Consider the following 24,024-nt stretch of genomic DNA (forward strand, 5'->3'; position numbering starts at 1 on the left):
TTCTCATTTACTACGATTCAGAATCGATTTTAAATCTCCCAAAATCGATTCTAAGTCGTGGTGAAGTCTCGCCTTACGTAATTACGCGAGACTTCAGACTTCAGACGCGAGACTAAAAATGGAGGAAAGAGAAATTCAGCCTGTCCCGTCTTCGTGGAAGGCAAAGATATGGGCAAATTTTGGTTTTTACCGAATACCTGGAAAAACCGAACTTGATATGAGCTACATTGTGTGCAAGGCTTGCAAAATGAAACTCAAGAATTTTAGCAATACTACAAATGCACGGGCTCACCTAACCAGGCATCACCCGGAGTTAAAAGATTTGGAGCCGAGTCCGCCACCAGCAGCAGACCAACGCACACTGCAGTCCTTCACTCAACTGTCCGCTAATTCCGAGCGGGCAAAAAAAATAACCAGGTCTATCGCCTGCTTCATCGCCAAAGATTTACGGCCTTATAGCGTGGTGGAGAACGAGGGGTTCATATACATGTTGCAGACAGCGGAGCCGAGGTACGCCATTCCATCCCATAAGTTTTTCACGGAGACAGCTGTGCCACAGCTTTACCAAGAAACTAAAAAGAACGTCGCAAGTACCTTAACCAAAACGACCAGAGTGGCACTAACATGTGATGCATGGACATCAAGGGCAACCCAGTCTTTTGTAACATTTACAGCTCACTATATAACAGACACGTGGCTGCTCGAATCCCGTGTTTTGCAAACTCGTGTGATGCATGAAAGCCACATGGCTGTGAATATTAATGCGATGTTTCACTCCGTTGCTGATGAATGGGAGCTCACTGTCGCGGATCTGGTGATTGTGACAGATAATGCTGCTAACATGCTAGCCGCTACACAGATTGATAACTTGACACACATTACATGTTTCGCCCACACTTTGAACCTGGCTGCCCAACGAGCTCTGAAACTAACTACAGTGTCACGACTGCTTGGGAGGATCAGGCGCATTACTGGTTTCTTCCACCGCAGCACCGTCGCAAATCATGAACTGCAGGAGAAACAGAAACTTCTACAGTTACCGCTGCACAAATTGAAAACGGATGTTCCTACACGATGGAACAGCGCGCTAGAAATGATTGAGCGATTCCTAGAACAGCAGCCTGCTATATGCGCCGTGCTCCTCTCTCCACAGGTGAGATGATGTGGAAGTGACATCTGTACACTAAGTGACATGGACATCTCCACTGCTGAGGAAATAGCATTGGCACTAAAACCAATGAAAGATGCAACCTACATAATGTCTGAGGATTCTACACCTACACTCTCAATTATTGCTCCTTTACATGCTCAGTTGCTGCATGACACAGAGGCAACTGGCATTGCTGCTGACACACCAGTTATCAGGGAAATCAAACTGGCAATCCATGAAGATCTAGTTAAAAGATACAATGGTGCACAGGACAAGCACATGCTTTACATTTCTTCATTTTTGGACCCCAGATTTAAGGCCCTGCCTTTCCTTGCCATGAAGGACCAGCTGGAAGTCCATGCCAATGTAATTGCAGAGGCTGCACTCCAGGTACTGAACAATATAAATATATTGTTAAACTGTGTAACAAATTTATACATGTAAAAATGTATAGCAAAGTAGGTCAGTTTGTTAAGCATGCATGGATTTAAAAATAATATTTTTTACCATGAAATGAGTGACTACTGTTGTGATTATATTGTACAGTGGGACAGATATGACTCTTGAATTTTCTTTGCTGCAGTCATGTGAACTCAGAGGATGGTGAGGACAAGTCTGAGACACCACATCCAGACCCAGAAGAAGGCCCTCCTCCAAAAAGAAGCCCCTCTGCACTGTTTAATCTATTGGGCAAGACATGTTGTCCGTAAATCTGCCAGCACCAGAGCTGAAGAGGAACTGAAGACATATCTGGAAGCCCCTCCAATTTCTCTGTCAGAGAACCCCCTAACCTGGTGGAGAACCCATGAGGCAGCTTTCCCTCTCTTGGCTAGACAGGCTAAACGCTACTTGTGTATTCCTGGCACTAGTGTTGCAGCTGAGAGAATATTCTCCACTGCTGGAGATATAGTGACAGCACAGAGAAGCAGTCTTACTCCAGAACACGTGGATCAGCTTCTTTTCTTACAAAAGAATCTGAATGTTGCACGTGCAAATGAACAGTAATCTTGAACACTATTTATGTCCAGTTTTCTTTTATGACTTTCTGAAAGTCATCAGTTGTTGCACAGTTGTGGACAGTTCTATTGTTGCTAGAGACACTTTCATGAAAAATTTTGAGGCAGCTAGTTTACTGGTGCTATTTTTCACTTAAACTTTTATTTTATTTAAAGCTACTGAAAAATATTAGTCTTTCATTTGTGCAAAAATGTTTTCCATGTTTTTTTTTTTTTTGGTATTGCAACTTGCCTGTAAAAAGAAGTGCATGTTATTTAACTGTAGCATTTTATTTTACCAAAGCACTTTATTTTTGTTAAATAAATGTGAGACACTTTATTTTCTGTATTTGTCATTCTGTCTTGCAAAGCAGACTGTAGTTGATCATGCAGATTTTATAGACTGAAGCAGAAATTGTTATAAATCAAATCGTTTTGAATCGAAAATCGTTTTTGAATCGAAAATAGATATTGAATCGAAAATCGTTTTTGAATCAAAAATCGATTTTGTATCGAATCGTGGCCCCCAAAATTGAAATCGAATCGAATCGTGAGATTGTAAACAATTCCCACCCCTAGAGCCCAGATCTCAACCCTATAGAAATGCTATGGACTGACTTGAAAGAGAGCTGTACACTTGAGGCAGGCATCCAAGGAACATGACGGAGCTAAAGCAGTTCTGCCAGGAAGAATGGGCTAAAATTCCTCCTGAATGATGTGCAGGTCTGATCCGCAACTACAGGAAACGCCTGGTTGAGGTTATTGCTGCCAAGGGAGGGTCAACCAGCTATTAATTCCAAGGGTTCACATACTTTTTCCACTATCACTTTAAATGTTGAATGAGTGTGTTCAATAAAGACCTGAAAAATTTATTTTTGTGCGTTATTATTTTTGGCACATTATTTGTCGATATGCTTGACTTGGATGAGGATCAGATCAAATTTTGTGACAAGTTAATGCAGAAAACTAAAATTTCAAGAGGTTCACATTTTTTCTTGCCACTGTATAACTTGTGTAAAGCACAGTGAACATACATTTTAGTAAAAGTCTGATGGCAGTATTTACGGTAAAAGAACTTCCTCATAAGTTATTTGGATGTAGGGTGGTTTCATTGGCAAGTGCCAATACTCAAAGTTGTAGTACAAATAGAATGTCTTCTCTATTACCACTTTGTCATATGCTTCAATCAAGCTAAAGAGGAACTGAAGCATTGACTGATTAGGCTGAAAAGAATGATAAAACCTTCTGATTTCTGCAGCCAGAGTTTTCATGGACGACTGACCAAAGATAGTGTCCTCGTCTCCAAGGTATGTGGGTTCTCCGCTGTACAGATATATTTTAGTGTAGTTAGTCTGAGTTTTGCTTGAGAGCTTGACTCCAAGATCTGCCATTTCCCTGTAAGTCCGGTGTACAAATTGTGAACAGTCATACGATTCAAACCAGGTTGTGGAGTTGGTCCCTGGATCAGACCGCACTGTCCATGTCTCATAATAAATACCCGTTTCATTGTCCTGTTGGACCCACTGAGATAGGTTATTAAACTGATTACCTAAGAAAGAAAACAGTGACATTTACAGTTTAGAATGTATGCGCAATATCTTTTAACTAGAGGTAATACATTTTTGCATAAATGAGTGGCCAATCTTATACCTGAAATTTCTCCCACTTTTTCTAAAGTTCCATTCTGTTGCCAATGCATGTCATCTATTCCCTCATAGAAGCAAGCAGCACCTTGATTACACCAAAAAGGAGCCACAGTGTCCTTTCGCTCATGAGGAAAAGTGCAGTTTCCAAGCTGGAAAAGCTCATACCATTCCATCGTATAATTCCTTCCTGTTTCTGAACTGGCAAACCCGATGGCATCATGCATCACATGCTGAAAAAAGAACAGACACCTTGAAGTACAAATTAGCATAACGGATTAGATTGGAAATGGCTGCTAAATTATGGACTTACGAATTTGCCTAGAAGATCACCGTATTTGAATTCCCACACTGGAGTTTGAAGTCGAAATACTGAGATTACATCACTGTCCCTCATATGAGGTATGCGGCCATCCGGGTGGCCGGTGGGGCAGAAGGGGTACAACGCCTTGCAGTAAGGGTCAGTGTCTGGACGCCGCTCAAATCGCCTGTTATTGTGCCACCAAAGCAACACACATGACCGGGTCACGGGAGTACCGGTAACTGCATTTAAAACATTTTACTTCAGCAAAACAACTGAGTAAATATCTGAATGGTACTAGTCAACAGTATGTCAGCTAGCCGGCTAGCATGTTGGTTCCAACAACTTTCTTCGTAGTTCGCTCCTTCATTAACTACGTTGATGTCAATAAGTTAGTTAGCCAGTTATGTTGTAAATTAACAATTTAGTTAGTTAGCTAGCTAACGATATGTCGTGTACCTGTAGGGGACCGGCCAAACTTGCTTTCCATTAATATTCTGAAACTCGATCAATGCCACAAACCAAATCTGAAAGACAGAATAAGCAGCAAACAGCCGCCGAGCCATGTTGGACCAGGAACTACATCTGTGTGTCTGCAGACGCTTCCTAGTCACGTGGTACACTAATCTAAACTCACATGTTTCTCACGAGGTTTTTGGAGAGAATTCGCAACTGTCGAACAGACATGCAGCGCATAGTTGACATACTTTAAGTTTAATAAAAAACTATCAGTTTAACCCTGATTACTACGTAGAAACGATAGTAACTTTATAGACTATAGTGTGATTTCTTACCCAGTGCTGCTGACATTTGCACGTCTATTGTGAATTCGTGCCTTACTGTTGTCATGGTAACAGCAAATACAAGCTCCATTTTCTTGGTAGTTAGCTAGCTAGCTCTGGGTTAGTTCACGTACATATCTACATCTATATCTATAATCTATCTTTTGTAGTCTAACCTTAGCTCCTATTGACAGAATAAACAATGTCAGATGTTGGGTCGGAAGAGTTTGAAGATGAGCAGGGCTATCTTGGAGTAAGTTTGTTCACTTCATCACTAGTGACTTTAATTGTCAGCAGTGTTTCGGCATCACAGATTGTGTATTGCAGGAGTACGAGGGTGAGCGAAACGAAGCGGGACAGAGACACGGGCTCGGGGGGACAGTCCTCCCCAACGGAGACACATATCAAGGGATGTATGAACACGGGAAAAGATCTGGCCAGGTACTTTACTAGTCTGCTAGCCTCAACAGCTAACGTTGGCTTGGGTAAAATAGCTAACCAGGCTAATTAACCTAGCCAGCTAGCTAACTTAGACTTAATTATGTCTTAATTGAGCCAAACGTAGCTATGCCTTTTGTCTTGTCTGTTTAGGTCGTTTAATTAAATTGAACATTAAAAACAAAAACGAAACATGAAAGTACCACTCTAGAACTAAAGATAACTGTGAATGCCTGGTGTAACCAGCCTGCTTTCTCTAACCTATAACCAGATTGATCTCTAAACTCAAAGAAAACATATTACACCTCTCTTCAGAATTTGCCTGGTTCATTTACAATACACATGTTAAATGTTCTAACACTATTGGTCCCCAAAGAAAGCACCATGTCATCTTGTGCGAACTAACTGTAAAATATATAATCCATAAAGACATTTTACAGACACATGATTCTACAAGTGGCTAGCACTTTAAATTGACATTATATATATAAGTAACATAATACAGGAAGATGATAAATCCTGCACCTAACATCCGGAGTCATGCAACAGGCTTGGCTAGGATGTATTAACCAACCAACAACTATGATCTAATAATACCTACCCAATACTACTAAGAAGACAAGATAGATTTCACACACCCTATGCACACACTAGTTGCTTGAACAGAACACAGCAGCAGCTACAATCTGATACTGGCTCGACAAGGATCCAGAAGCACAGCGCACTATGTTCATGGTCCATTGCCTCAACTGCCAAGTACTCAGACCACCAACCAAACCTGGACTGACCTTCAAAACAAAGTGACATGGACACACACAATACCTTGCAAGCTTTTCCTTGGGGTCATCAGGAAGGCACCTCCCTTCGTTGGTGTTTCGATGAATTGAGCCCCCAACACCTCCAGAAGGCTCATCAGTGGAGTCTGGCATCCCAGACCCACCCCCCTCCAAGCTCACAATGTAGCCGATCACAAAATTTACCAACAACCCTGCTACCCGACGGCTATCGGAAAAGCCAAGTGACAATCCTACCCATATCTCAACATCACACACACCAAACAATTTATCTCTTCAAGTACTATCCTTACCCCACCTAACCTCAGCCCTTCTTAGCCATACCCACTGACTAGATCTCTCAGCTACTGCTGACAACTCCTTTACCACTGCTCTCATCACACAGCCTCTAAATCCAAACTCAGCCAGTAGTCTTGTGGCAGACTTCACCACGAAACCCCTAACCCCTCTACAGGTCTAATATGTGCTTGCCAGCCCTGCTCTCTTACCTCAGCCACCAAATCTGCATACTTCAACCTTTTCCTTTCATATGCTGCATCAACTTCGTCTTCAAATGGAACAGTTAGCTTTATGAAATACACTATCCGCTTACTTTCAGAATACAACACAACATCTGGCCTCAAGTTTGTGACTACAATACACTCTGGAACCTGCAACTTACAGACTACATCAACCAACAGTTTCCAATCTCTTGCATCAGCCCACTTACCACCAACTTTTGAAAACTGTGCTGGCTCCTTGCTATGCTGCCCCTCACACACAAACCTAATTACTCTATTGGAACTAGCAACCGGCATGCCATTAACTTCCAACTGCTTCTTATCAAGTGCACCTTCCAATGATTTAGTAGTACCTGATTATGCCGCCATGTATAACGTCCCTGTGACAAACTCTCCTTGCATGCCGACAGGATGTGCTTCAATGTACCACTTCCTGCACATAGCTTACAAGTTGGATCCTCACCTAACCACTGCCCAAGGTTTTGTGGAGTTGGAAGCACATCATAAGTAGCTCCCACAAGAAACTTTATACGACTCGCATCCAATGCCCACAACTCTTGCCGGGTGATTCTCCTCTTCTCTACACTTTCTCATTTCATCCACTGACCCTGCTTACTCTGTCCTGCAGCTTTTGCCCGTCTTACTTCCTCCTCCTGCTCTCGAATAAAACCAGTCACCATTCGCCTTCTCTCAGGAGATGTGGCCTTGCTGAATGCCCTCCATGTATCACCTGACCCTAGTCCTGCCCTCCCATTTTGCACCTGCCCTACAACATCTCTATGCTCCAATGCCCTCTTTGCTGCCTGAGTTGCCTCTTGGGAATTCCACTTTCTTCCTGTACGTGTCACTGGTGCCGCTGCTTTGATCAGTGCATTTTTCGACCCTATCAACAACATTTCTTGGCCTACCTTGGCACATTTAAACTCCTCAACTAAGCTTGTTAGTGGCAGTTCTAGCACTCCTCTCCCAAACCATGCTACACTACTAAGACAATGTGGAACCCCAAGCTATTTTCTTACCACCTTATTAACAATCCTTTCTAGCCTCTCAACTTCAGTCATTGGAATATCATACACTGTCAGTGGATATATATATACATGAATGTCAATTTAAAGTGCTAGCCACTTGTAGAATGTGTCTGTAAAATGTCTTTTATATATATACAGTGCCCTCCATAATTATTGGCACCCCTGGTTAAGATGTGTTCTTTAGCTTCTTATAAATTGAGTTTTTTTTCTAAATAATATAGGACCACGATGGAAAAAAGAGTAAAATCCAACCTTTAACTCAAGTGCATTTATTCAGTAGGAAAAAAATCCCACATTAAGAAATAATTGTTCAACATCAAATAATGTGTGCCACAATTATTAGCACCCCTGATGTTAATACTTTGTACAACCCCCTTTTGCCAACAAAACAGCACCTTATCTTCTCCTATAATGTTTCACAAGATGGGTGAACACAGAAAGAGGGATCTTCGACCATTCCTCTTTGCACAATCTCTCTAAATCATCCAGCAACCTGGGTCCTCTCCTCTGCACTCTCCTCTTCAGCTCACCCCACAGGTTTTCAATGGGGTTGGGGTCTGGGGACTGAGATGGCCATGGGAGGAGCTTGATTCTGTGTGTGGTCAACCATTTCTGTGTAGCTCTTGCCATATGTTTAGGGTCATTATCTTGCTGAAAGACCCAGTGACGACCCATCTTCAGCTTTTGGGCAGAAGCCACCAGATTTTGTTTTAAAATGTCCTGGTATTTCAAAGCATTCATGATGCCATGCACCCTAACAAGGTTCCCTGGGCCTTTGGAAGAGAAGCAGGCCCACAGCATCACTGATCCTCCCCCATATTTCACAGTGGGCATGAGGTGCTTTTCTGCATACTCAGCTCTTGTGTTACGCCAGACCCACTTACAGCATTTGTTGCCAAAAAGCTCTATCTTTGTTTCATCTGACCAAAGCACATGGTCCCAGTTGAAGTTCCAGTACTGCTTAGCAAACTCCAAACGTTTTCGTTTATGATTGAGAGTGAGAAAAGGTTTTTTCCGTGCATGCCTCCCAAACAGCATGTTGGCATGTAGATAGCGCCTGATGGTTGTTTTGGAGACTTCGTGACCCCAAGATGCTACCATTTGTTGCAGTTCTGTAACAGTTAGCTTTGGAGAACTTTTTATTTCTCTTATCATCCTCCTCACTGTGCGTGGTGGCAAAATAAACTTGCGTCCTCGTCCAGACTTGTTTACCACTGTCCCAGTTGTTATAAACTTCTTAATAATTCCTCTGACAGTAGATATGGACAGGTGTAGGCGAGTGGCTATTTTCTTGTAGCCATTGCCTGACTTGTGAAGGTCAACACACATCTGCCTTGAATGCTATGTTCCTTTGTCTTTCCCATGTTGAAGAGAAATGGCCTCTGTGTCATGTCATAATTATACCCCAGGGAAACAGGAAGTTGTAAATTGCTAATTAAATGTTCCTACATACTCTGATTAACTTTGTGAACTACTGTAGAAGTGACAGAAATTCTTTAATTACATTTATTTCCTAAGAATTGTTAGGGGTGCCAATAATTGTGGAACAGGTGATTTTATGAAGAATAATTATTTCTTAATCAGGGATTTTATTTTCCCCCTTAAACTTCACTTGAGTTAAAGGTTACATTTTTCTACAATTGTCAGTGTAAGAGTATGTTTCCACAATAACAATTTAATTTATTAGAAGCTAAAGAACACATCTTAACCAGGGGTGCCAATAATTATGGAGGGCACTGTATATATAGTCTATTCTTGTTCTGAGAAATGAAGTCTATTCCATGCGAGACATTGCCAAGAAACTGAAGATTTCCTACAATGGTGTGTACTACTCCCTTCAGAGGAGAGCACAGACAGGCTCTAACCAGAGTAGAAGGAGAAGTGGAAGGCCCCACTGCACAACTGAGCAGGAAGACAAGTACATTCGAGTCTCCAGTTTGAGAAATCGACGCCTCACAGGTCCTCAATTGGCAGCTTCATTAAATAGTACCCGCAAAACGCCAGTGTCAACGTCTACAGTGAAGAGGCGACTCCGGGATGTTGGCCTTCAGGGCAGAGTGGCAAAGAAAAAGCCATATCTGGCTAATAAAAGAAAAAGATTAATATGGGCAAAAGAACACAGACATTGGACAGAGGAAGATTGGAAAAAAGTGTTATGGACAGATGAATCAAAGTTTGAGGTGTTTGGATCACACAACTTCAGCAGAACAACTGAAAAGATGATGGATGAGTGCCTGACACCATCTGTCAAACATGGTGGAGGTAATGTGATGGTCTGGGGTTGCTTTGGTGCTGGTAAAGTGGGAGATTTGAACAAGGTAAAAGAGATTTTGAATAAGGAAGGCTATCACTCCATTTTGCAACACCATGCCATACCCTGTGGACAGCGCTTGATTGGAGCCAATTTCATCCTGCAACAGGACAATGAACCAAAGCACACTTCCAAATTATGCACAAACTATTTAGAGAAGAAGCAGGCAGCTGGTGTTTTATCGGTAATAGAGTGGCCAGCGCAGTCACCAGATCTCAACCCCATTGAGCTGTTGTAGGAGCAGCTTGACCGTATGGTACGAAAAAAGTGCCCATTAACCCAATCAAACTTGTGGGAGTGGCTTCTGGAAGCATGGGGTGAAATTTCTCCAGATTACCTCAGCAAATTAACAGCTAGAATGCCAAAGGTCTGCAATGCTGTAATTGCTGCTAAGGGAGCATTCTTTGACGAAAGCAAAGTATAAAGTAGAAAATTATTTCAAATAATATATAAAAAAAAAAACATTATTTCTACCGTGTCAATGTCTGGACTATATTTCTATTCATTTTGCAACTCATTTGATAAATAAAAGTATGAGATTTCAGGGAAAACACAAAATTGTCTAGGTGACCCCAAACTTTTGAACGGTAGTGTATATAAAATCAGTAGCGAACCATGACGATTATACCTGGGCCCGCTCCCACCACCCCCAAAAAAATTGTTTCCTCTCCAAATTAACTGCAATTAAAAAAAATAAAAATTGAGACGACAGTACAGCTTTAAAAACGCAATAAACAATAATATCTGTACTAGATAACTTCTTAAGCAAAATAAAGCTTTCGCGAGTGACTGTAGCGCGTGACTCCGCCCACCTCGCGCGAACGGTGGAGGTGTTTAGTTTGGCGAGCGTCACTGCAGTGTTCTCCGAAAGAATAGGATGAAACATGAGAGAACGTGAAGACGTGAAGATTGGGCGTTTTAAAAATAAACAACCATTAAATAATGTGATAAAAAGCTAATTATTTCGAGTATAGGTATAAATATTTAACTTAATTAAGTTTAACATGCAGGGAAATATTGAAATGGACCTTGAAAGTGACATACAAATGCTTGAATTCCACCTTATAAAGGTGTATGAACCCTGAAAACGTGACTTTGTTCATTGCGCTAACGCGCGGCGCGCGCGAAGTTACAAAATTCGGGAGGTGCACAAACTCGCGAACCGGCAGCGTGCGAGGCCCTCGCGCATGGGCGGAGCCACAGCGATTACGTCATTTTCGCAGCGCGGACCCTCGCAACGCGTCAAGTATAAACCAGGCTTTAAGGTTCCAACAAAATAAGGTTCACAGCTACATGTTCCTCGGAAGCGGAATATGTAAACAACGCGCACGAGGGCATCAAAGGAATGAATAGCAACTAGCTAGCGGTGATACGCTAACGCCAGCTAGCGTCGTCACAGCGGGAAATTATCATACAGTTCAGCTCGCCCACTAAGAGAGAGGATATGATTGGTCAATTTTACTGTCATTTGAAACTGGTATTGCGCTGAATTATAACTGCCTGGCCCTCTGTAAACGAACAGCGGGCATCACAGTCCTGATAGGGGGAGACACAGGCTCACAGGCTTCCACTTAACCCCTCACCTTGAATAGAGAACAGATTGAATAGACACGGGTGAATAATTTATTTGCTTATATTTTTGTAATTGTTTAGATGTCGATTGTCAAACTGTAAGTAGATAAAATAAAATTGGATAAATTATATATATTTATGTTTTAAGAATATTTTAGGCCCTCTGAGAGGGCGTAGAGGGCCCTGACGGTTCCCCACTAATATATATTTGTATGACATTCCATTTTATGTTTCCATTTTGGATGTTGATTGCCAGGGAACATACAGATTCAAGAATGGTGCTCGATACATAGGAGAGTATTACATGAACATGAAACATGGACAAGGTATTTTCTACTATCCAGATGGTTCTGTTTATGAAGGTGAGAGTTGCAAGTACTTTCTTCCAAATTATTATCTTGGGGCACAAATGTTTGAATTCAAAAGTGGTCTGTTCTTCTTCCTCCCTGCTCCCTGAAGGCTCTTGGGTGGATGACCAGAGGCAGGGTCATGGCATCTATACATATCCCAATGGAGACACGTATGATGGGAAATGGGTCCATCATCAAAGGTGCAGCTGGCAACACTCACCATCTTCATTTGAATTCAGATGTTCTAGATGTATTGAATGAATTAATTATGTTTGTCTGACTTTTAATAGCTTAACCTGGCCATACCATTTATTTTATGTTTTTCTTTCTTTCTTCCTTTATTTCGTTGAAAGGCATGGACAAGGTGTGTACACATATCATGACACAGGCTCTAAGTACGTTGGCACATGGATTATGGGTAAGATGGAGTCAGCTGGAGAGTTCATCCATCTAAACCACAGATACCAGGGCAGTTTTCATAATAGTAATGTAAGTCATGCCTCTTTTCCTTTTCCATTCCATTTATTAGATTAGGTAATTTTCTCTTATTTATCCAAGCTTTTTCCCCAGCCCTCGGGTCCAGGGAAGTATGTGTTTGACATTGGGTGTGAGCAGCATGGAGAGTATATTCACATGGACCAGGTAACGTGAGCTGTGTTTTACTACATGCGTATGAGTTAAAAGATTTTATTAGGGTTCACACACGTAGTGTGGGAAACCTATTGTAATTGCTCGAATTTTTCTTCTTTTTCTTATTATTAGGGTTCACACACATAGTGTGGGAACCCTATTGTAATTGTTAGCGTTTTTTTCTTATTATTATTCTTCTTCCCATTTTGCTGTCTATAAATGATACTGCAGCCTAAACCGTAAGGCCTAGACACACCAAACTTGCCAAACTTGTTCTCTAGGTCAAAAGGACCACACACACTTATAGGGACCCACATCGGCCTGATGGTGGCGCTATAGCACACTATGTGACATTTTGGGCCATATCTCCCATACCATAAGTCATAGAAACAAAATTCCACTTCCTATGCATTCCTTGGCTCAATTCAATAGGACATTTCATATACAACTATGAAGCTCCGCCTACTTAGATTTTTTGCTAATTTGCATAATATGCAAAACCTACTTTTGCCTACTACTCCTTGGTTTTTCATCTGATCACCACAATCTTGGTATCAAACTACTCAGAAGAATCTCATTATCAAAACTTATCGCCAACATTGTGACATTTCCATACAGCCTGGCTGTCACATGTCAATCAATAGCTCTGAGGTGTGGCCAAATTTACTTCAGCAGCTATATCTCAACAATGCTTTCACCAATCTTCATGAAAATTTATCAGTTGTTAGGGCACATGACTCGGAGGTCACAGGTCAAAGCTGGCCACGATTGTCCAATAGGGGGCGCTATAACATGGGAAAAACTGTTTCTCAGAAACCATTAGTCACATCAAGCCAAAACTTTACAGGCATCATCATGGGGTCAAGTGGTATCAAGACACACAATGATGACCTCATCACTCAAAAAACATGGCCGCCATAAGCCAATTAATTTTAATTTGAATTAATTGGCCATTTGACAGACTTACCATAGGTACATACACATGAAACTGACATGGTATGTTCATGTACACACCCTCTAAGACATACTCATGTTAGAAGGGAATTGCACTACTAGGTGGCGCTATACTAGAAAATCCAGAATTTCTCCTACATATTTTCACTTATCAAAAAATGCTTGGACTCATATGATTGTATGCAGAATTCCTAGCAACTTTGTAATTACATGTGCTTTGCAAAAATGTACCACTTTTTCACTATTATCAAATATATATAACTTGTCATTTTCATACTAGTCCTAGCATTTTAACTCCATCACCTTAAATCACACCTTGTAATACTCAGCAGACGCTGAAATGCTAAGATTAGCGAGAAAATCCTAAGTTTTTGACAAATTAATATTTTTCATATGCATCACAATGCTACCATCATAACACATCAAATTCCCAGTTCAATAACTACGCCATAGTATGTCTGATTGTTATGGAAATTGAAATCCACATTCACATGACCATTGTGGTGCGATGTGCCAATTTTGAGCCAAATCCGTCCACAAACGGCTCTACAGTGAATATTTTCATTTTCCATACTCAGCAGTGGAGGGAGGATTAGAGACACACGCAGGTGCCTTTCTCACACACTCTGCCCCCCCCTCCTCCACTCCCCTCACACTCCCCCATGCTTCCAACACTTTACAACCCATGGGCTCTACCTCCCCCTCCTCTCTTTCACATGCACTTACAAAAACACAGGCCTCTGTAGCTTTCACACTGCCCTTGCCATACCTACCCATTTCTCTATGAGTAACCCAGATACAAACACACAAACTGACGTTTAGCTTCTGTTTTTGAAAACACACTCTCTCTCTCACTCACACACACACACACACACACACACACACACACACACACACACACCTACTTATAGGTTTAACATACACACTGCCCTAGCCATGTATACCCATTACTCTTTGACTAAAACACACACACACACACACACACACACACACACACACACACACACACACACACACACACACACACACACAGATATTTAACTTTTTTCTCTATACACATTCACACACATGACTACAATTATGCTTCATATGCACAGTTCTCTAGCCATTTCCAACACACTAACTGATGTTTAGCTTATTTTTGCCATCCAAAGACACACTAAGATAATCTCAGCAAGTGATTTAGATCTATTATCTGAATTGTTTTGCCATTACAATGTTTTGTGACCTTTTGGGCCTTGGTGACTCATAAGCCAGTTAAATGGACACTGATACTTCAGAGCATGCTACATGTATTCAAATCCTAGGTTAATTATTTACTCTAAACAATGCTCATATCCTATATGGCCCATGGGCCCCTGCATATCTTCTTGAGATTCAAGACATTTGACATTGGGTAACTTTGTTTGCTTAATCTGATTAATGTCAGAACATACACTACCACAAACACACACACACACACACACACACACACACACACACACACACACACACACACACTTCTACCTAAATGTATGTATAGTTTGTATGCATATTTATAATATATGTATAGTATATGTCAGTCATGCCAGCAATGTCAGTCGTATCAGTCATATCAGGCATGCCATGCCAGTCATTTCAGTCCAGTCATATCAGTCATATCAGTCATGTCAGTCATATAAGTCAAATAATCAAATCATTACAGTCATGCCAGTTATGTCAGTCATATCAGTCATGTTAGTCCACATTCATACTTTGAATACATGGACAGTCATGTTAGGCATGCAAGGTGTGCAAGGAGTGAATTAACAAAGCATAGTCTCTGGCTCCCTCAATCTCTCTCTGTCGGTAATATACAGGCCCAATTATGTATAGACACATGCAGGCCTTCCTATACTGTTCACATAGATGCAGCCCTAGCCAGATGTGCTATTTCTGTGTCTCCTTTTCTGACACAAGCAGATGTCAGTCATGTCAGTCCAGTCATGTCAGACATAAGTCGTGTCAGTCATATCAGTCATGTCATGCCAGTCATGTCACTCATATCAGTCATGTCATTACAGTCATGCTAGTCATGTCACTCATTCCAGTCATGCCAGTTGTCAGTCATATCAGTCATGTTATTTTTGTTCGTCATGCCAGTGAAGTCATTCCAGTCATATCAGTTATGTCAGTCATGTCAGTCATGTTATGGCAGGCTTTGCAGACTACGTTCATACTTTGAATACACGGACAGTCATGTTAGGCGTGCAAGGTGTGCAAGGAGAGAATTAACAAAGCAAAGTCTCTGGCTCCCTGAATCTCTCTCTGTCGGTAATATACAGTCCCAATCATGTATAGACACATGCAGGCCTTCCTATATTGTTCACATAGATGCAGCCCTAGCCAGATGTGCTATTTCTGTGTCTCCCTTTCTGACACACGCAGATGTCATCACACACTATCTGTAGAGCACACACTGGCCAAACCCAAACAGCTTCTTTTCACTTTTATTTTCCAATATCTTTCACACTGTAGGGCCTAGAAACAAAATTCTACTTCTGTTGCATTCCTTGGATCAAGCCAAGATGTACTGCTTAAATCAAAAAACACACATACACACAAAGCTAATCACAGCATGTGATTTACTTCTGATCTGAATCATTTTGCCAATTTTTTGGGCTTTTTTGCCTTTTTCGTGTGTGAACCCGCAATTGCCGCTTGCGGCTATATTTATTAGGGTTCACACACGTAGTGTGGGAAACCTATTGTTTAGGGTTCACACACGTAGTGTGGGAAACCTATTGTAATTGCTCGAATTTTTCTTCTTTTTTAGGGTTCACACACGTAGTGTGGGAAACCTATTGTAATTGTCGGGTTTTTTAGGGTTCACACACGTAGTGTGGGAAACCTATTGTAATTGTCGGGTTTTTTCTTTCTTCTTATTATTATTATTATTTTTCTACTGATAAAACGCATACTGCAGCCTAGACCGTAAGGCCCAGGGAGACCAAACTTGGCAGGATGGTGTAGTCTCTTTGCGAGACCGTGCTAAAGCACAGAGACCCACATTGGCCTGATGGTGGCGCTATAGCGCACCTTTTTGCGTTTTGGTCCATATCTCCCAAACCGTAGGGCCTAGAAACAAAATTCCACTTCTGTTGGATTCCTTGGCTCAAGCCAAACAAAAAAGCCTCAAGAACCATTAAGCTCCGCCTACTTAGATTTTTTGCTAATTTGCATAATATGCAAAACCTACTTTTTCCTACTACTCCTTGGTTTTTCATCGGATCACCACAACCTTGGTGTCAAAATATTCAGGAGAATCTCATTATCAAAGTTGCTTAAAAACATTTTGAGATTTGCATACAGTCTGGTTGTCACATGTCAATCAATAGCTCCAAGGCGTGGCCAAATTTACTTAAACAGCCATATCTCAGCAACGCTTTGACGGATCTTCATAAAATTTTAACAGTTGTTAGGGCACATGACTCCGAGGTCATAGGTCAAAGCTGGCCTCGATTGTCCAATAGGGGGCGCTATAACATGGGAAAAACTGTATCTCAGAAACCATTAGTCACATCAAGCCAAAACTTTACAGGCATCATCAGGGGCCCAAGTGATATCAAGACACACAATGATGACATCATCACTCAAAAAACATGGCCGCCATGAGCCAATTAATTTTTATTTGAAATAATTGGCCATTTGACAGACTTACCATTGGCCAAACAACATGAAACCTCACCACTGTGCATATCTCAGGACTATGTGTCATGCTGTGCAGTTTTAAATCATATGGCCACTAGGTGGCGCTATTTGTGAAAATCATGCATAACTCCTCCAAATTTTCACTTACGAACATGCAGCTTGTTTCATTTTATTCCTTGCAGTAGACCTGACAACTTTGCAATTACAAGTCCTATTAAAAAATGCATACTTTTGTCACATTCATCTATTGTTTGAAAATAGCTATTTACAAACTAGTCATAGGAATTTGATCCAATTATGGAAAAATTGCTATGAGCATAATCAGTAGACTCTGTAGGTAAAAACTGAGTAAAAAAATGTTGGATTTTTATTTTTCTGATTGGTCCATTTTCCCATTATATCATTGTGGCCATGCCATATATGACCTATATTGCTATAACTCATAAACCATGTATGCAATCAATTCCCAATTTGAAAGGCTTTTATATCCTGAAGTCCTTGTGAGGTATGCCAAGTTTGGTTCAAATTGGCCTTTCGGGGGCGCTACAGTACCCAAAAACCTAAGAAAACATAAAAACTCATGCTGCAATCTTGTTATGCAGAATACAGACAAGTAATTGGTCTTGTATTGTCCAGATCAATAAGTTCTATAACATTGCAATTGCATCTTATAACAAAAAGTGCACTGCCTGACCAGAAATGAACCTTTTAATTCACCAAAATGTCATATTGCATTACTGAGATTAATGAGATATCAGTATGGTAGTACTTGGGCTCCATCTAGTGGCCAAACATCGGAACGGACTGAAAACTATTTCTCACATGAAATACCACACAAACACACACACACAAAGCTAATCTCAGCATGTGATTTAGTTCTGTGATTTGAATCATTTTGCCAATACACATTATTTTGATCCTTTTGGGCCTTTAGTGCCCCAATTGAACATTTTTTTGCACATTGATTTATTTGTGCATTTTTTCCACTCAAACAGCTTCTTTTGGGTCTAAAGGACCTATTGGGTCTATTGCCTATTGAAGCCAAGTGGCCTATTCGTGTGTGAACCCGCCAATTGCCGCTTGCGGCTATATTTCTTCTTATTATTATTATTATTATTTTTCTCCGCATAAAACGCATACTGCAGCCTAGACCATAAGGCCCAGAGACACCAAACTTGGCAGAATGGTGTAGTCTCTTTGCGAGACCGTGCTAAAGCACAGAGACCCACATTGGCCTGATGGTGGCGCTATAGCGCACCATTTTGCGTTTTGGCCCATATCTCCCAAACCGTAGGGCCTAGAAACAAAATTCCACTTCTGATGGATTCCTTGGCTCAAGCCAAGCAAAAAAGCCTCAAGAACCATTAAGCTCCGCCTACTTAGATTTTTTGCTAATTTGCATAATATGCAAAACCTACTTTTTTATACTAGTCCCTGGTTTTTCATCGGATCACCACAAGCTTGGTGTCAAAATATTCAGGAGAGTCTCATTATCAAAGTTGCTTAAAAACATTTTGAGATTTGCATACAGTCTGGTTGTCACATGTCAATCAATAGCTCCAAGGCGTGGCCAAATTTACTTAAACAGCCATATCTCAGCAACGCTTTGACCGATCTTCATAAAATTTTAACCGTTGTTAGGGCACATGACTACGAGGTCATACGTCAAAGCTGGCCACGATTGTCCAATAGGGGGCGCTATAACATGGGAAAAACTGTATCTCAGAAACCATTAGTCACATCAAGCCAAAACTTTACAGGCATCATCAGGGGCCCAAGTGATATCAAGACACACAATGATGACATCATCACTCAAAAAACATGGCCGCCATGAGCCAATTAATTTTTATTTGAATTAATTGGCCATTTGACAGACTTACCATTGGCCAAACAACATGAAACCTCACCACTGTGCATATCTCAGGACTATGTGTCATGCTGTGCAGTTTTGAAACATTTGGCCTCTAGGTGGCGCTATTTGTGAAAATCATGCATAACTCCTCCAAATTTTCACTTAGGAACATGCAACTTGTTTCTTTTTATACCTTGCAGTAGACCTGACAACTTTGCAATTACAAGTCCTATTAAAAAATGCATACTTTTGTCACATTCATCTATTGTTTGAAAATAGCTATTTACAAACTAGTCATAGGAATTTGATCCAATTATGGAAAAATTGCTATGAGCATAATCAGTAGACTCTGTAGGTAAAAACTGAGTAAAAAAATGTTGGATTTTTATTTATCTGATTGGTCCATTTTCCCATTATATCATTGTGGCCATGCCATATATGACCTATATTGCTATAACTCATAAACCATGTATGCAATCAACTCCCAATTTGAAAGGCTTTTATATCCTGAAGTCCTTGTGAGGTATGCCAAGTTTGGTTCAAATAGGCCGGTCGAGGGCGCTACAGTACCCAAAAACCTAAGAAAACATAAAAACTCATGCTGCAATCTTGTTATGCAGAATACAGACAAGTAATTGGTCTTGTATGATCCAGATCAATAAGTTCTATAACATTGCAATTGCATCTTATAACAAAAAGTGCACTGCCTGACCAGAAATGAACCTTTTATTTCACCAAAATGTCATATTGCATTACTGAGATTAATGAGATATCAGTATGATGGTACTTGGGCTCCATCTAGTGGCCAAACACCGAAACTGACTGAAAACTTTTGCTCACATGAAACACCACACAAACACACACTAAGCTGATCTCAGCATGTGATTTAGTTCTGTGATTTGAATCATTTTGCCAATACACATTATTTTGATCCTTTTGGGCCTTTAGTGCCCCAATTGAACATTTTTTTGCACATTGATTTATTTGTGCATTTTTTCCACTCAAACAGCTTCTTTTGGGTCTAAAGGACCTATTGGGTCTATTGCCTATTGAAGCCAAGTGGCCTATTCGTGTGTGAACCCGCCAATTGCCGCTTGCGGCTATATTCTTATTATTATTTTTCTACTGATAAAACGCATACTGCAGCCTAGACCGTAAGGCCCAGAGACACCAAACTTGGCAGAATGGTGTAGTCTCTTTGCGAGACCGTGCTAAAGTACAGACACCCACATTGGCCTGATGGTGGCGCTATAGCGCAGCCTTTTGCGTTTTGGTCTATATCTCCCACCCCGTAGGTCATAGAAAGAAAATTCCACTTCAGGTGCATTCCTTGGCTTCAGACAAACAAAAAAGCCTCAAGAACCATTAAGCTCCGCCTACTTAGATTTTTTGCTAATTTGCATAATATGCAAAACCTACTTTTTCCTACTAGTCCCTGGTTTTTCATCGGATTTCTTCAATCTTGGTGTCAAAATATTCAGAAGAATCTCATTATCAATAATTATCAAAAAAAACTGTGACATTTGCATAAATTCTGGTTGTCACATGTCAATCAATAGCTCCGAGGCGTGGCCAAATTGACTTAAGCAGCTATATCTCAGCAACGCTTTGACCAATCTTCATGAAATTTTATCAGTTGTTAGGGCACATGACTCAGAGGTCAGAGATCAAAGCTGGACACGATTGTCCAATAGGGGGCGCTATAACATGGGAAAAACTGTTTCTCAGAAACCATTAGTCACATCAAGCCAAAACTTTACAGGCATCATCAGGGACCCAAGTGGTATCAAGGCACACAATGATGACATCATCACTCAAAAAACATGGCCGCCATGAGCCAAATAATTTTTATTTGAATTAATTGGCCATTTGGCAGACTTACCATTGGGCAATCAACATGAAACCTCTCCAGTGTGCATATCTCAGGACTATGTGTCATGCTGTGCAGTTTTGAAACATTTGGCCACTAGGTGGCGCTATTTGTGAAAATCATGCATAACAACACCAAATTGTCGCTTAGAAACATGCAGCTTGATTCTTTTGATTACTTGCAGTACACCTGACAACTTTGCAATTACAAGTCCTATTAAAAAATGCATACTTTTGTCACATTCATCAATTGTTTGAAAATAGCTCTTTTGGACTTAGTCCTAGAAATTTGATCCAATTATGGAACAATTGGTATGAGCATAATCTGTAGACTCTGGAGGTAAAAATTGATTTTAAAATATTGGATTTTAAAATAATCAGGTGGGTCCATTTTTCCATTATATCCTTCTGGCCATTCCATAAATGACCTTTATTGCTATAACTCATAAACCATGTAAGCGATCAACTCCCAATTTGAAAGGCTTTTATAGCCTGAGGGCCTTGTGAGGTATGCCAAGTTTGGTTCAAATTGGCCTGTCGGAGGCGCTACAGTACCCAAAAACCTAAGAAATCATAAAAACTGATGCTGCAATCTTGTTATGCAGAATACAGACAAGTAATGGGTCTTGTATGATTCACATCAATGAGGTCTATATCATTGCATTTACATCTCATAACAAAAAGTGCAATACCTGACCAGAAATTAACCTTTTAATTCACCAAAAGTACTATTTCATTGCTGAAATTAATGAGATATCAGTATGGTAGAACTTGGGTCCATCTAGTGGCCAAATTCCAGAACTGACTGAAAACTATTGCTCCCATGAAATACCACACAAACACACACAAAGCTGATCTCAGCATGTGATTTAGTTCTGTGATCTAAATCATTTTGCCAATACAATTTATTTTGAACCTTTAGGGCCTTTAGTGCCTCAATTGAACCTTTTTTGCACATTGATTTATGCATTTTTTCCACTGAAACAGCTTCTTTTCACTTATAGTTCTAAATGACCTTTGGGGCTTCTTTTTGCCTATACAGCCAAAGAGGCCTATTGGTGTGTGAACCCGCCAATTGCCGCTCGCGGCTATTTTTTTTCTTTATTCCTGGTGTTTTAAAGATATGGAATTGTATTGAGAACTAAAGTATGTTACATATCACTCTAATCATTTTATGATTGATAAAAGTGATATTTCCTGCTGAAACTTCAGCCAGCATTTGGTGAGGGGTCCATTAAGGATGGGATGGTCTTGAAGTTGCACTCCCCATCCACTCCTCAAGGGAAGCACTATATCTTCATTGCAGCCTTTGGAGAGGAGGTTCTGTAGCGAGCAGCTTGACACACTGTTGCTGTGTCTCTCTGTTATAGTTTGATTGTTGCCTTTGTGCATGCCAACAGAGACCCAAAAAAACTTACTATAACCTCTGCTTATCTAGACCTACTATAACCTCTGCTTATTTAGTCTTTTGCTAAGTTTGACCTTAGACAATTCTATACAATTAGATGAAAGTCACTGGAGTTTCAAATGTTTTAAAGCTTGATGTTTTTTTCTATTATTATTTATTGTACAGTCCGTGAATATCTGACAATCTTGATCCTTCAACAACAACAAAAAAACACATCAAGCCTTTCAAAACATTCGTGTGCTAGTAACAAAGTGTGAAAACTGTGAGCGTATTAGAAGATAGAATTTGCTTTTGTGTGATCCTTCATGACTCAAGAGTGTGTGGGCCACAGGATAAGGGAGGGACAGAGGAGGAGGAGCAGCCTGCTGCTACTGCCATTCTCATATGGAAACCCAAATCTGTGACCCCTTTATCGCTCTGCATGCCCGCTAAAGACAACACCACTGCTGGTATGTATCATGTGGCCTAACATATGTATTATACATTCAGGTCAATATTTCTTATTTCAGATCAATCTTTGTAAAGACAAAGATGAAGTAGATTTTCAGTAGTGTACAGTTTTCATAGCAGGTGTAGATCTTTCTCTTGGTGTCCTGCTGCTCATGCTGCTCTTTCCCTTGTAGTCCAGGACTTGTCAGGAGAACCAAAGGATCAGACCATCCTGGAGGAACAGAATGGAGAGCACAGCACAGCTCTGGAAAACAGTTCATCATGAAGCAAATTACAGCTGTATTGTCAATATAATACCACAAAACTGTCATTGCCTCTTCTAAGCTGCAACATTAAACTATTACTGTAATTAGTGTTTCATTGCCTTGTCAGATGCAAACACAGAACACCCATCAACAGAGCCAGCAAATCTGAAAGCAAATGAATTATAACTATTACAGTATAACAATAAATAAATATAAAGGTGTTGCACAAAAAATATTTAAAAACTATTTTACATAAAGTAGTACATAGAACATCTTTTAAATATTAATAATATATTACCACCATACTACCACCAGTGCAAATCAGTGCAATATGCCTACTGCAACATCGTTATTATCTGAAATGAACAGTGTTTTAATATATATTTATTTTTAAAAACTTGCTGAGCTAAGCTAATAATAGCACCTACTGGGCAATATGATGCCAGTATTGTAAAATTGTGGCAGTATATTAACCACGTGACATGACGCAACGTGCCAAATATGTACTTTGAAAAATGGGCATTTAAGACATTTTGTGCATCCATTAAAAGGATCTGTGGGAGGAATCAGCAGTTGGAGCTCACTGATTGGTGATTCATAGAAGGAATTATCCGTAAATGTTCTGCCTCCAATTCTTTTCTTTTTGTAGCGAAAAATAAGCTAAGTCAAGATTTTTGTCCCATCTCCCACTGCCCCACCCACTTCTCCGTACAAGTGCACAAATCTGTTTTGCAACAGGTACACCAAGATGTGTTGCAAAAGTATGGAGCTAAAATGCTGCCAAAATGTTGTAAACAAACTGGATATATTCTGCAAATATTAGCCTATTTGCAAACAAACACAACGCGATTTACAAATGAAAAACGCGACAAACAAACAACGCGATTTACAAATGAAAAACGCTACGTACAAACACAAGACGATTTACAAATGAAAAACGTGACTTACAAATACATTTCCATATAATGATTCGCAAATACATACAACATGTTCCACAACCAAGGTTATAATAGTTTTGGATTTTTCATTATAGTTTAGTTTTTATTTCATTGTGACTTTTTTTTCTAATTCAGTTAGTTTTAA

General features: G+C 40.3%; 2 protein-coding genes and 1 pseudogene across 6 annotated transcripts; 2 read left to right on the plus strand and 1 right to left on the minus strand.

The window, feature by feature from the left end:
* Positions 1-95: 95 nt before the first annotated feature.
* cln5 (CLN5 lysosomal BMP synthase) lies at positions 96-4,707 on the minus strand. The gene is made up of 4 exons (XM_076985516.1): positions 4,549-4,707; positions 4,102-4,276; positions 3,796-4,021; positions 96-3,694 (listed from the first exon to the last, which is right to left on the minus strand). Exons 1-4 carry the CDS (start codon positions 4,653-4,655, stop codon positions 3,207-3,209), a joined length of 996 nt encoding a protein of 331 aa, XP_076841631.1. The 5' UTR covers positions 4,656-4,707; the 3' UTR covers positions 96-3,206.
* LOC143485889 (E3 SUMO-protein ligase ZBED1-like) lies at positions 119-2,342 on the plus strand (annotated as a pseudogene).
* On the plus strand, positions 4,053-23,045 carry rsph1 (radial spoke head component 1). Of its 5 annotated transcripts, none has more exons than XM_076985517.1 (10): positions 4,053-4,327; positions 5,066-5,124; positions 5,199-5,312; positions 11,771-11,876; positions 11,974-12,064; positions 12,218-12,353; positions 12,435-12,506; positions 22,051-22,158; positions 22,578-22,695; positions 22,870-23,045. In XM_076985517.1, the coding sequence occupies exons 2-10, from the start codon at positions 5,074-5,076 to the stop codon at positions 22,959-22,961; spliced, it is 888 nt and encodes a 295-aa protein (XP_076841632.1). In that variant the 5' UTR covers positions 4,053-4,327; positions 5,066-5,073; the 3' UTR covers positions 22,962-23,045. The 5 variants fall into 5 exon arrangements, with proteins under 5 accessions (XP_076841632.1, XP_076841634.1, XP_076841635.1 ...); XM_076985519.1 differs by lacking the exon at positions 4,053-4,327 and adding an exon at positions 4,745-4,939; XM_076985518.1 differs by lacking the exon at positions 4,053-4,327 and adding an exon at positions 4,954-4,991.
* Positions 23,046-24,024: the final 979 nt, after the last annotated feature.

Source organism: Brachyhypopomus gauderio, unplaced genomic scaffold (genome assembly GCF_052324685.1).
Source record: "Brachyhypopomus gauderio isolate BG-103 unplaced genomic scaffold, BGAUD_0.2 sc40, whole genome shotgun sequence".
In the NCBI taxonomy this organism is placed as follows: domain Eukaryota; kingdom Metazoa; phylum Chordata; class Actinopteri; order Gymnotiformes; family Hypopomidae; genus Brachyhypopomus; species Brachyhypopomus gauderio.